The 14,707-nt window shown below is 42.9% G+C and overlaps 1 protein-coding gene across 1 annotated transcript in view; it reads right to left on the bottom strand.

Annotated features, from left to right (window-relative positions):
- The window catches only part of GLIS3 (GLIS family zinc finger 3), a 260,740-nt gene that overhangs the window by 58,821 nt on the left and 187,212 nt on the right, over window positions 1-14,707 (bottom strand). Inside the window, exon 6 of the mRNA XM_056848674.1 lies at window positions 1,191-1,332. Coding sequence (XP_056704652.1) covers window positions 1,191-1,332 — 142 coding nt within the window. The remainder of the gene's footprint in view (window positions 1-1,190; window positions 1,333-14,707) is intronic.

Raw genomic sequence — 14,707 nt, 5'->3', positions numbered from 1 at the left:
GGTACACAATAACAAAGCAGGCAGTAAAAGCAGGCACAAATGTTGCTAAAAGCACAGTTTGAAAAATTCCCAACAGCAGCCATACATTTTCAACAGTAACCATTTATTGGCACTTAGGAGGCATGCCAAAGGTGTGGCACTGCCAGTATTATCAGGGACATGAAGAAGGACATTAATGATGATAATCTTCATGCCCAGGTCCCCTCTATATAGTAGAAGGTGGTTTTTGAGATACTGTGAGCCAAGGCTAACAGCACTTTCATTTGGGCCCATAAATATACTGGCAACCAATGTAGATGAAGCAAAATAGAAGTAATATGCTTCCAGCATTTCACCCCTACCAACACTTTGCCATCTGCCAATCAGCTGCAGTTTCTGAACACCCTTCAAAGGTATCCCTGTGTAGAGTGCATTGGAGTAGTCTGGTCTGAATATCACTAAGAAATGAGTAACTATGGTCAGATTTCCTACTATCTAGGAAGGGGTGCAAACTGAAACTGGCTACAAGAGATCCTGGATACTTCTGCCAGCTGGCAATCTGGGAACAGCAGGAGATAGAGGATCCCTACTCCAACCTGCATTTTCAAAAGGAGTGCAACCCTGTCCTCAGTAAGGGGACAATATCTGCCCCCAGTTAGTCATATTTTCAACTAAGAACAACTTCATCTTGTCTGGATTAAGTTCCAGTTTGTTACGTTAAATTGGTATCACTGGCAGAGTGATGAAGCAAATAAGCATTTTGTCAACCAAAAGATTTCAAATATGTATAGTCTAATATATATTAGATGTATAGACCATACAAATATGTATAATCTAATAACAAATTAATCATATTAAATTGTCTTCTAGACTGTTTTGATTTAGGATATTTCCCAGGGATAGCATATATTACCTCAACACCAAATATACAAGAAACTTTCCAGTACAAAATAAAGACTTCTGCCATACTGTTATGGACAGGAAGAGAGAGGAGCAAAATCCAGTGAAAAGCAATGTGAAGTCCCTTTGCTTTCTGTGGAAAACTGAATTTCCCTGTGAAATCAATGGGAATTTGAAGTGCTTAACGTTGGCAGGCTTATGCCCATATCCTTCAGGAACTTTTCAGAATAATTCAAGCTTCTTTTGTTTTTATTGGTCATTAATGATTTAGAGCATGATGTGCTAGGTCAAGGTGTATCTTCCTCCTATACCTGCATAAATGTCATGGATAGGTCCTGGTGATCGTCTGCTGGTGTTATCTGATGTGTCATGCGGAACTGGGGATGGCTGGAGAGGATGGATAGTGAGACAGTCACTGAGGATGTCTTGGTCAAGCTCTGTACTTGAGCGCAACTGAAACACAAGCGCACACACACAAAAAGAAAATCACAATTGTAAGGAAAGGACCAGCATAAGGTTGATGAGTAAGAGTAGGAAATTGCATGAAAGGCAGTCTGGTATTTAAGAAAGTACAAAATAAGTGTTCTTAACATAATCTACATAATAGTAGCATTTATAGAGAGCACACTGTAAAGGACAGACTGCACTACAGTGTTCCTCAAAAATCAATAATAATTTGTTGGAAACTGTAGAATAAACAACTGGAAAATCTCCAGTTTTGTCATAGTATATCTCAAGCATGATACCAGTGTAACATATACTGGTGGTGGTGATTGATTTGTCTTGTTTAAACCTTGTAAGCCCTAACAGGGAAAAGTGGGTTTTAAGTATCTCAAATAAATAATATGACTTACACAAATATAGATCCTGAACAAGGGTACATGAATGCAGCAAGCTGCAACACTCCTGGCTTGATTATTTTATCTATGAACCGGAATGTGGGAATTGATACTTGGTGAGAAAATGTTCCCCATGGTATATTTTGAATACCAGCTATATTTCTTCCCACTGATGATATGCAGTTCCCTGTATCTGCCAAGAATAGAGCTGACTGTATGAAGGCACTACGAAACATGTGGAATGCTTAAAAATGAGTGACCTCATACCCTATAAAATACTCTGTCAACTTTCCTTAAGAAAGCATACCTGTGAAACATTTTGGAATGCTGACTACAAATGTCATGTGGCTCACATGAGGACTACGAAGAGCCTGGATCTCGTTACTGCCAACTCACATAAGACCAGAAATATCAATGTTTTTGGCATTGTGGCAAAGTAGCTTCAAAGCCCTGCACTGGTTTCCACTTCCTTCTTCAAAGTATTTCCCCTAATAGTACTGGTTTGGCACTACCATCACTGCTGGAAAAGGCATGTGACAATGCCTTATGAATTGATAGACAGCAGAGGCATTTTGAAAGTGAATGAAACAAGGAACATATCATACAAAAGATTTCTAAAAACAACACTTGTTGTTATCTTTTTATTAGAACTAACCAATTTATCAAAAAGCTGTAAACTAGCTTTAGAGTACTCCAGAACTCTTTGACAAAACCCTGGTTTCCCTTTGAAGGATTTTAAAATAAATACAGGATGTGTTGCAGGTTTAAGTGACTAGGTGATGCTGGGGTTAGGTAATGTTGGATGCAAGACAGGTTTCAAAACAGCCATTCTCCCTTTGAAAATATGTGGTCAAAGGACTATGATCAGTCAAAGCCATAGATTTTGTAGTTTTGAAGAACTGGGGCTTCATGGGGTCTGCTGTTGCTTTGGGTCTTACTGCCTGCTAAACATATGTAACTTTTCCACGGTTGTCAGTACTTTTTTCTAATGAAATGACAGTGTAATCCTATGCAGAGGTACAGTAAAGAAGACAGTGCTAAACAATACTATTAAACTCCTACTAAATTAACTTTTGTAGAGAAGTTTGTTGTTTTAGATTTTATTTAATGCTTAATTTGTAGCACAAATCTAGAAAAGTTTTAAAAAGATCTACCATAGTTTCTTGAATTCTTCAGTTATTTAGCTTTCCTACTTAAAACCAGCTTTAGGACTCAGGTATTTCTCATGCTGTAGCCATGAACTCTGCTTTCTATTACTCAACAGCTATGATCGCTATCATGCATACACATTTCTGAGGTCAAAGATGGCTACATTATCCTTACCCATATTCTTAGTGTAAGTATTGCAATGGGTGCTACTTGCCATGTAACATTGTTCATAGAAAAATAGTAAACTTTCCCAAAAATATTCAAGCCTACAGCTACCCTATATTTACATTTTAAATCCTCTTCAACTTAGCTTGGTGTCAATTTTTCCATGTTTTATTTCACAGTGTGGAGGTGATCTTGTTCCTTTATAGGCATCACAAGTATGTGTAATTGGGTTCAGAGTAAGGGGGGAGGGGATAATAAGGAGCAAAATAAAGAAAAATGTGGTTTGGCAGTTCACACTTTACAGAAGACTGTTCCACAGAAATGCTGACTGGAATCTGCATAAAAGAAGCTTGCTTACCTTCTAAAGTTTTGCAGTTGAAAATAGGGACATGCTTGTTATACTTCAGTTCACACTAAAGATTACTGCTCAACCCTCTGACTTGTTACACATGTCTGAAGGCCACACTTCATCTGCTGTAATCTACAATTACCTGTCTCCCAGTGATTTAAAAACTAGGAAATTATTCATTATAAAAACATAATTGTCCTATACTACATGGCAAATTAATGTATCTGTTGATGGACCAGCTTCCTCTGTCAGGAGTTTGGGGGTGACTCTGGATGCCTCCCTGTCATTGGAGGCCCAGGTCACAAATACTGCCAGGACGGCATTCTTCCATCTTCGCCAAGTCCGGCAGTTGACTCTACCTGGCCCACTTTGTCTAGCCACAGTGTTCCATACAATGGTCACCTCCAGGTTAGACTGCTGTAACTGTATGCAGGGCTTCCCTTGAAGTTGCTCCAGAAACCACAACTGGTCCAGAATGCAGTGGTGAGGGTCCATGGAGAGCACATATACAACCTGTGTGCCGCCAGCTGCAATAGCTCCAGATTGAGTTCTGGATCAAGTTCAAGGTTTTGGTATTTACCTTTAAAGATCTAAACCAGGGGAGTTATACATAAGGCCCGTGTTCTTATCCAGCCCACAAGCCAGCTAAGGCAGTCACCACCACCACCACTCTTGATCTGGGCTGGTGAGGCATGGCTGGCCTCACCAAGTAACATTTATGTCATATCCAGCCCTTGAACAATTGAGTTTTACAACCCTGCTCTAAATGGTCTGGGACCCTTATATCTGTGGGATCGCCTCTCCCAATACACCCCTCAGAGAGCATCAGGGAAACTCTTGGTGGTCCCTGGCCCCAGAGTCATCCAGCTGTCCTCAACTAGGGCCAGGGCTTTTTTGGCTCAGGCCCTGGCCTGGTGGAATGCTCTGTCTAGTAAGATTTGGGCCCTGTGGGACCTAGTTCAGCTTCACAGGGCCTGTAAGATGGAGATGTTGCATCAGGTCTATGGTAAAGGACAGTGATGGTCCATACACAAGCTGGCTTTCCTCACCCCCCTTCCCTCCTTCCCTCCTTCCCTCCCTCCTTCCTTCCTTCCTTCCTTCCTTCCTTCCTTCCTTCCTTCCTTCCTTCCTTCCTTCCTTCCTTCCTTCCTTCCCCCTACCAATAAACATGGTCCCCAACCATTCATTTTTTGGGTCTCCCACTTTTATTTCCCTGAAATGTACATCTGACCATAACATTCACCGCATTGTTATGTGTGTGTGTAAAGTGCCGTCAAGTCGCAGCCGACGTATGGTGACCCCTTTTGGGGTTTTCATGGGAAGAGACTAACAGAGGTGGTTTGCCAGTGCCTTCCTCTGCACAGCAACCCTGGTATTCCTTGATGGTCTCCCATCCAAATACTAACCAGGGCTGACCCTGCTTAGCTTCTGAGATCTGATGAGATCAGGCTAGCCTGGGCTATCCAGGTCAGGGCCCACTGCATTGCTATAGGAACAAATTATTAGTTTTAATTAGAAGTGATTTTATTATTTCATTAGAAGTTATTTCATTATAAATGTAAAATGTTGTTTAAATTTGAAATTTTTGTAATTTATTATTATTGCACTTTGTTGTTGAAAGCTGCCCTGAGCCCGGCTTCTGCCGGGCGGGGGGTATAAATTGAATAGAATACAAATTAAAAAAATAAGTATAAAGTTTATTACATGCAGATGGGACAGTGCAATTGAGAAAAGCAGCTTGTGAGAGGAGAGAAAAAGTAGTGGCTGGGGAAGGGTTAAGTGCTTTCTTCTTTTCACTATATATTTGCATGTAACATTTAGCTAGACCCTGAAGCTCAGAAATACGAGTTCTCACAGAATACCCCACTGTCCTTTGGGCTCTCTAAGAGGTCAAGCAACTTGGTAGCTATCCTGGTTCTCTGCCAAGTGGTGCACTACTCTCCTGAGGTCACCTGACTCATGGAGAGGTTTTTTGCTTCTCTCTCAGTATCTACACGGCCACTCGCTGGTTGATTAGAGTATTTCCCACTAAAAGGGCCAGCACTCCATCTGCATTGCCATTTACAGGATCTGCCTGGTGCCTGTCTTTCTTTTGCTCCAACTAGCCTTCACAGGAATGGCTTACTACACTTGCATACTCCCAGGGATCTAACAATCTATTGACCAACTGCCTCCATTCCCCTGGTACCCTTTTAGTGACATGTTTGAGTGGGGCTTATCATGGTTATGGAGAACAAACTTCTAGCATTCAAAATAATAAATGTATTTAAAAGAAAATGTCTGTGAGGCAGGATATTTTCACAGATGTTTTCTTCACTGATAATCAAGATATGTTATCTTATTTAACAGTACATATTATTTTGACAAAACTACAGCAAAAACATACAAAAATGTCCACACACATACTCAACACAGTGATGGATTGAACAAGGTTACATTAAGGTGCACACACATATTCCTCTGCCCATTATCTAAACTACCATGACTGTTGTTATTCTAGGGTAGGCTGTTTACTCTTTAACTTACAGCTTTCTATCAGTCATTCATTACTTTGAATCTGTGTTCAAGATGACAGACCATTTGTTAGTGCCACATGGTAATGGCAGCCATCCAGATAGATTCAGCCAAGATGGACCTATCAAAAAGAACCTGCAAAAAATGGACCTTGTTCCCTTTGTCTGGGGAATTTAATGCCCGTGTCTGCCCACCCCCTGGTGGGTCAGTCATTCTCTTCCTGTCCTTCCCAGGAAGAGATACAATCTAGCATTTGGCCTCTCCAAATGCTGTCTGTCCCCACCTAGGTGTCACATTCCCGCCAGGGTGTGAGATGGTGCTTTGATTGTGCTCTGCTAGCTAGAAGCATTTACATAAGCAAGCTTTAAGAGAACCAGAGTGCTGTAGTGGTTAAGAGTGGCAGACTCTAATCTGAAGAACCAGGTTTGATTCCCCCTCCTCCACATGAAGCCTGCTGGGTGACCTTGGGCTAGTCACAGTTCTCTCAGAACTCTCTCAGCCCCATCTATCTCACAAGGTCCCTGATCCACAACAGGGAAAAGGAAGGCAATTTTAAGCTGCTTTGAGACTCCTTAGAGTAGAGAAAAGTATAAAACCAATTCTTCATCTTCTACTGAGTCCGTAGGAGAACCATCAATGGGATGGCGGTACTTGAGAGCAGTTAACTGCTCTCCTGTTTCCTGTACTTGTATCAACAGAGAAACTTCTTAAAATGAATGTGGAGTTTTGTAACCCCAAAACTATCCATAGTGTAATGTAGCCCAAAGTGGAGTGCATTTTTCCACACAAGTAACTAAATTCTACCTATGCCCAAGCTTGTTCACATTTTGCAAAGTAATCTAGTCCTAAACTAGATTTTAAAGCAAAAGACTGTTTTGGCCTGACATGCCCCTATAAATATTCTGTGATCCTAGTTGTAATTGACTTTTATACTACAGATATGTGCAGACCTGCTGTGACCAATATCCTGCCAGACTGTACCTATTCTTTAGAAGAAAGGTACAAATGTGCCCTGTAATAAGCTACCTTACTGAAGAATAAATTCATTTTGACCAACAAACTTTGAATGCACACAGCCATTTCCAAGGTACTTGAAATGAAATCAAAGATGTAATGCAAACAAATTATCTGCATCTTGTTGGTTCTTGTAGGTTATCTGGGCTGTGTAACCATGGTCTTGGAATTTTCTTTCCAAGACCACGGTTACACAGCCCGGATAACCTACAAGAACCAATGAACTCTGACCGTGAAAGCCTTCGACAATATCTGCATCTTGGTTTCTCCAAAATCTTCCTTTTAAGAAATATATGTTTCAAATGATTTGTTTAATGTGAGACTCTTCGGTCAATCAGCTGATATGACTTCCAGTGCATACAGAAATGTTAATTGTTCACAGGAGCAAAGGTTGGCTTGTCTAAGTATGTTAGGAACAACGCACAGACTATAACAATTTATATTATTTTCTTGACAGTTCTGCTAATGTTTATAAGCTCTCAGAACAACAGACGGAAATTCAACTCCCTTCATTTTCTCATTTCAGAAATAAATCGCCCATTTAGATAAATCAGCCAAGATTTAGCAAATCAAGTGGAAGTAATTAGAAGGGATAAGGCCATTAAATTCCTCCATTTTAAGCTGCATTATATGTGAATGCAAGTACAGGTATTAAGTTGATTTGATGCTTGACAAACTTCCCAAGACAAGGGATAACAATAAAAAAACCTTTTCTTTTGCATTTATTTTATCGTTGTTATCAGACTAAGGTATGCGTCATAGAGACCTTGGTAGTCTTATTGTTCAGTGGAAATCAGATGCCACTAAACTGTGCTTCTGAATAGACTCAACCTGTAGCTTGATATTTGTTCACCCACATAGATAATTTTATCAAGACATATTAGATGGGAAATGGGAAGCATGGAGGTAAAGAACATCGCTTGGTAAATCAAACATGGTTGCACTTACTTGCAACTGATGTTCATTGAGTGTTCTTCTTTGCAGACACAAAAGTGAATCGTACATGCATGGGCCAGCCACAGTTCCAAACACTCCTGACAGCATGAGGAGCTCTCCCACACTTTGGTGCGATTTTTCACCCAAAAAGCCTATAAAAGGGGGAAAAACATCTCCCTTCCTCAGTTCATTGAGGTTGCCATTGGAGAAGGTACAATAGGGAATGACCATACAAGCAAGACAAAGGGTGGGATGTGTGCCTGCACAGAAGAACACTTGATGAACAGTACAGGTAAGTGCAAACATGTTTTCATCATTGTGTCTTCCGTGCAGTTCCACATGGGAGATTGCCATGGAGGTGGGAGTAAAGGTCTTGGCTGAACGTAGTTGCAGTGAGCCGATACCCTTGGTTTAAAGGGTTTTGATGAGCTTTGAGAGAGCCAGAGAAAGACTCTATTGCACAGTGGGTGGAATGGCAGGGAGATAAAGGTTAGCCAATACTTTGAGGAAAAGTTTAGATTCAGATTGGGTGAAGATCGACTTCCCAGGAATGTGGAAAGCAGATATTGGACTGAGGTGGATCTTTACTGAGGGGATAACCAGGCCTTATCTTCAGAGTGACTACGTAATAAAAAATGAAAGACTTAGGACAGCTGTGGGGTCTATCCCTGATACAACATACCAGTGAAGGAACCTCTTCCATTTAGATAGTTAAGATAGGGCTGTGTGTGTGTGTGTGTGGGGGGGAAATCAGTAAATTTCAGTGTCGGGATTATTGGACCTGATTTTTTTGGGAAAACCTGAAATAAGCCAAATACCCATAAAGGTAAATGGGTATTCTGGCTTTTTAAAGGTTTCCTCAACAAAATTTGGGTGCATTTTAGCCTATGGGAGTTTTTTTCGAAGTTCCTGTGGAGGGATTTTTAGAGGTAGAGCATCAGTGCTTCAAAATGCTTTTCTATGGAGAAAGGGGTGACTACTTCGAGGGTCCATAAAATCAGACCCTCTGACCAAAATTTTATCACACTCCAGGATTCATGCAAGGAGAGTCCCTTGCAGCTACCCTGAAAATGTGGTAACCCTGTCTCTAAAAATACCCCAACAGGAGCTCCTAAAAATCCCCTTAGAGAAAAGCCTTGAGAAAGCCTATTCGGATGATTCGGCAATCAGCTATCCAGCCTAGGCTTTATTTTCTATTTCAATATTTGTCCCCAAACCCAATATGCACAGCCCTAGTTAAGACCTCCTGGTGGAGTGCTTCCTAGCCTCCAAGAGGATCTTTAGTACTGATTGGTAAAAAGTCAAGTTAGAAGTTGGATGAACCAGGCAATGAACTCTAGAGTGTGGAGGTCATGGTGTAAAACCCCTATGGATCATAGGAGATCTGGGGCTAGGGGAAAATATGTGTTCCATTCCCAGCCATGTAAGCCAGAGTGGTGAAACAGCTCTGCCTAGGTCAGTAGGGGGTGATGAGGATGGCAGATATCCATTCCTGCAGCATTTTCATGAGGTACAAGTGAATAAGGGAATGGGGGGGAAGCATTGAATAGATTGTTCGGCCAAGAAATTTGAAAAGAATCCTTGGGAAAAGACAGATTCCTCCCTGCCCTTGAATAAAAAAATGTTGCCTTTTGTGTTGAGGAAAGTGACAAAAAGGTCCACAGAGAGAGTTTCCCATGTCAAGAACAGGGGGATGAGGTTGTTGTTGTTTTTTTGCTATAGACGATTCATGGCCATCCTGGAATGAATGGCTCAGAGCATCCACTAAGCCCTTGTCCCTTCCTGCTATGTGAATGGCTTGAAGACCCATTCCCAGATGAGAAATGCCTGCCTGTTCAAATAATGCATAGCTGTTGTGTTGTCCATACAGAGCTGGATATTTTCCCCTAGACAAGATGTCAGAGCAAATCTGATTGGTCTAAGTTTGAAGAATTGATATGTAAATGGCTCTCATAAGGAGGCCACAGCTAACTCACCTGAGTGGCCACACAGTGATCCCCCAGCCCATGACTAGAGACACATGAATGGGGGTATATCCTAAGAGGCTCCCGACAAGGAGGTTCACCCTGTAGGACCACCATGTTAAAGTCCTGAGAACTCTTCTAGGGACTGAATTTTTTTTGTGAGGGCTGTACTGGAGCCGAAAGTATCCAGGTCATTAATGGCATGAACTTAAAAGTCTTTATTGCTATTTGGAAACAGCATGAGAGCACCTTGTTTATTGCTCATTAAAATGCTGGCAATCCTGTTCTTGGGAGAGTAAGCTAGTTGAGGACAGTGCCCACAAAAGGGGGAGAGAGAACAGCTTTCTCTCTTCACCTGAAGGCCTAAGTCCTGAAGAGTGTTCAGAATTTAGAAGGTGTGTGCCAACAGGATGTCCCTGGATGCAGCTGTAATGAACCAATCATCCAGATAGGGGAAGATGTTGCAACTCTTCTCCCTGAGGTGTGCAACCAGTACTGCCATAACCTTTGTAAATACCCTTGAGTCTGAGGAAAGACCAAACAGGAGGACAGTGTACTGGAACTTCTGGTGTCCACACTGGAAATGAAATTTTTTTCTGAACTCTTTCTTTACAGAGATACTACTTTACTGAGCAGTTCTGGAGGCCTCACTTCAAAAAGGATGGGGACAGAATCGAGTGGGTGCAGAGGAGAGCAACAAGGATGATCATGGGCCTGAAGACCAAGCCCTATGAGGAAAGACTGAGAGAGTTGGGAATGTTTAGTCTGGAGAAGAGGAGGTTGAGGGGAAAATGATTACTCTCTTTAAGCATTTGAAGGGCTGTCACTTAGAAGAGGGCATGTAGCTGCTCCTGTTGGCAGCAGAGGATAGGATTCACAATAATGGGTTTAAATTGTGAGCAGAAAGGTACCAGCTGGATATTAGGAACATATTTTTTTTACAGTAAGAGTTGTTTGACAGTGGAATCAGCTACCTAGGGAGGAGGTGAGCTCCCCTCACTGGCATTCTTTAAGCAGAGGCTGGACAAACATGTCAGGGATGCTCTAGGCTGATCCTGCATTAAGCAGGGGGTTGGACTAGATGGCCTGTCTGGCCCCTTCCAACTCTATCATTCTATGATTCTATATGAAAGTAAGCATCTCAAAGCTCTATGGTTGTGAACCAAACATGAACATTTAACAACAGTAAGATATCTCTGAGAGATTCCATGAGAAACCTTTTTGTAACAACAAACTTATTTAGGGAACAAAGGGCCAGAATTGTCTCCACTTTAGGAGATTCCTGACTTCTTGTGTATTATACACAAATGACCCCCCCCCAACATTGGAGGGGAGCTCCTTTTGCTGGGTAGATATTATGCTAGGAGGGAATTGACCACTTGGAGAAGTAGAACATGTGGAAAGGGAAGAGCAGCAACTGAGGAAAATGAATTGCTTGTTTTGAACTCTTGCGCATAACCTTGAAGAACAATAGAGAAGACACTCTTGAGTAATAGCCTCTCAGTTGTGAGCAAAGTAGGCCAGGCAATCACTGAATGGATGGTGAGGTGGATAGTAAAAAATCCTGCTTGCCCAACCCTTGAGGATCCATGGGAGAAGAAGAGCCTTCTTTAGGTTTAGAGCGATAGAGTTTTTGATGGTTGAGGAATGGGGATTGAGTGTGGATCTTGGGAGGGTTGGTGAGGCTGTTGTGCAGTATATCTGGGGTACCTCAGATAACTAGAATACTGCCTGGAAGAACTCCTCTGCTTTTAAAGACTGGTGTCAGTTGGAGTGATACCTAGTGACTTGTCAGACAATCCTTTTTAAGGGGAGCATCCTCTTTAAGGGCAGGGCTGTAGATCTCAACCAGGCATGCCTTCTTAAGGTTATCATGGAGGCTGTTGACCTGGAACAGCAGTCAGCCACATGACAGGCTGTGTTAATTTGTTGCTTAGACAAACTGAGGGCCTCTGTCTACAATAATTTATCCCAACATATTTTCTCTTCTGGGTTCAGGTCAAGGTAAGACCAAGTTTTTCTCACAGGAAGAGCTGGTACTTTCCCATTTTATAACTGCCCACATGGAAAGCCAAGGCAGAGGAGCTATAAACCTTATGTTCTAAGATATCAAGTTTCCCTGTCTAGTGGGGCACATTGAACAGGATCTCTTTGACATTCTTTTCCCTGCAATGCCTGTTACCATAGAACTTGCAGAACTTGCAGGACTTTTTGCCACCTTTCCTTCTATGCAGTGGAATATTGACCCACTCCTTTGTTCCAAATATTTTCAGGTGTTTTAAAGAAGGATTCTTCCCATAAAGTACCTGTAGGGAATATCATTAAGGCTTGAAGTCCACAGCCTATTAATTAAATAGCAAGCTACTTTAATTGTCTCTGCCCAGTATGTAGGCTTCAGGTTAGCATCCTCGAGCAATGCTTGCATCATAGACTGTAAGTACCCTCCTCTTCTTTCAGCAATCCCATTTTCTTGTGGCACACAGGGGTTAGCTAAGCGGTGCTCTATCCCCTTACTTTCCAGCCATTGGACCAGGGCCTGAGACTGAAACTCGCCGCCTCTGTCGCTTTGAATGGCTACCACTTGCAAATCTAGTTGCCTCTCCACTCTGGCAAGCCAATATTTCAAGGTTTGACAAGCCTCACTCTTTTGCTTAAGCAAGTAGACCCACCCAAACCTCGTGAAATCATCTGTGATCACCAAAACATAATGCTTTCCTGACACACTTGCAGTGAAAGGGCCACAGATAGCTACATGGATTAATTGTAGGGGTCTTTGGGTCACTCTTTGGCTTGCTTTGGCTATGGGGCACCTTTTACTCTTCGCAGATTTACAGACTGTGCAGTCCAAAAACTTACTGCACTTATTTAATTTCACACCATCACCCAACAACTCTAGGGTCTTCTTTATGATGTGAAAATTGGCGTGACCCAGCCTGCGATGTAATAAATGAACACATTCATCATGGGGATTTACATTCCCCACCTCTACATTCTTGGCTTGTAGGGTCTCTCTGCTAACCACATATACATTCTGCTTCAGGTTCCCTGTTAACAGCAAAGCTCCTTCTCGACTTACACTGCATGCTTTGTCTTTAAATATTACAGTGAAGCCTGCTTTTGCCAGGGCTGATACACTGAGCAGATTATTTTCTAAGGAAGGTATGCAAAATACGTTTTTAAAAGTGTAATTTAAGGTAGGAAAAAACAAACCCCCCTCACACTTTACAGCCAACCTCTTCCCATCAGCTAGGCTCACATGTGTTCTAGCTGACTCTGTTTTATTGCTCAAGTTAATAGCCTCTTTAGTGAATACCTCACTTGCTCCGCTGTCGAGCAGCCATAAATCAGAGTCCTTACAGGCTTCTGCCAGAACAACAGCTGTAGACATAGTAAACAGCCTTGTGCTGTCCTTTTTATTTTGTTTTCTTCTCCTCTGCGGACAGTCTCTTTGAAGATGCCGCGTTGAGCCACAGCTGTAGCATTTCTTCACAAAGCACACGTGCTCCTCCGGCTCCTGCTTGTAATCTTCACGCCCATGGCCCCCAGCTCCACGCGCTTGCTTCGGCGCTTTCTGTGTAGGGAAGAAACTTGCTTCTCTGGGTTGCCAATTCCCCAGGGCTGGTGTCATCTGTGTAGTCTCCCATAATCCTCCCGGGTGAACTCCCGCCTGGGCTGATGTCATCTGCAGGGCTCCTCCCAGGTGAACCCCCGCCTGGGCTGATGTCATCTGCAGGGCTCCTCCCGGGTGAACTCCCACCTGGGCTGACGTCATCCGCGATGATTGATGAGCTGCTCTAATCACCGGTTGTGTTCGCTGCACGGCTGAGGTCATCTGTCCTCGGCATTCCTCATGTCTTGCCTCATCTTCAAGGATCCGTCCAGTCACATACTCTGGCGTGAGTAGTGCTTCTTCCATGCACTCCAGTGACGTGATGAGTACATGGAAACTCTCGTCTAAAGACCCGAGCATTACATACACGCGGTCTTCAGGAGAGTATTGTTTTCCCCTCAGCTCCAACTGTCTAAACAAATCTGTCCTGAGGTGCTCTCCGGCTGGCGTCACGGATGATTTATGGCACTTATATAGCCTCCTTGTTAACACAAGGACAGTCCCGGCCGAAGTGCGTAGATGCACGGCCCGCAAAGCCGCCCACGCCTCTTTGGCATTATCTTTCCCAGCCACATACGTTAGCTGGCTATCATCTACTGTCAGAATGATATTTGCCAGCGCCTTCCGGTCTCGGTCCCTATCTGCTGCACTAACTGGGGCCTCCTCCTCTTCATCATCTTCAGCAGCAGGGCCCCCCTCCACAGTACCCCACAGGGACTCACGCTTTAAATACTGCTCCATTCGAACTGACCAGACGAGGTAGTTCTCAGCAGTCAGCTTTTCCACAGGAATTCCAGCCTGAGCCATATCTTCACTTAGACTCTCTCACTGCTCTGTAGCCTTCTGGATCCTCTGACTCAGTAATGCCACCACTACCTACTCTCGTGTAGTGTAGCGGGCTGGGCCCATAACCCTGTCACGAGGAGCTTGGCGGATTAGTTATAGAGTCCTTAGTACAGAATCCAGAAACAGCCAAGCTACAAAAAGCCAGTGATTGTTTATTTGCAGTGCATAAAATCCAACTCACACACTCTTGATACTCCACCAACTATCTCCTGTGCTGCTGGTTACATTTCTCAGTACATTTATACAGGAACCAATCAGCACACAGATGACTCACTTGCTTAGTCATTGCACCCATTTCACCTTCTTGCATCAGCTCATGAGCAACACCTGCTCTATCCAGCTCAATCCAGTTTCCCACAGTGCAATGTGTTCCTGACCTCACAGTTCCTGATATGCAATGACTTGCTATCTTGACAGGGTGAGTGAAAAGAAAAGCAGAATC

The sequence above is a fragment of the Euleptes europaea genome, chromosome 4 (assembly GCF_029931775.1).
Source record: "Euleptes europaea isolate rEulEur1 chromosome 4, rEulEur1.hap1, whole genome shotgun sequence".
NCBI lineage: Eukaryota > Metazoa > Chordata > Lepidosauria > Squamata > Sphaerodactylidae > Euleptes > Euleptes europaea.
Note: the sequence above shows the minus strand (reverse complement) of the source record. Positions and strands in the feature narration are given on the sequence as shown.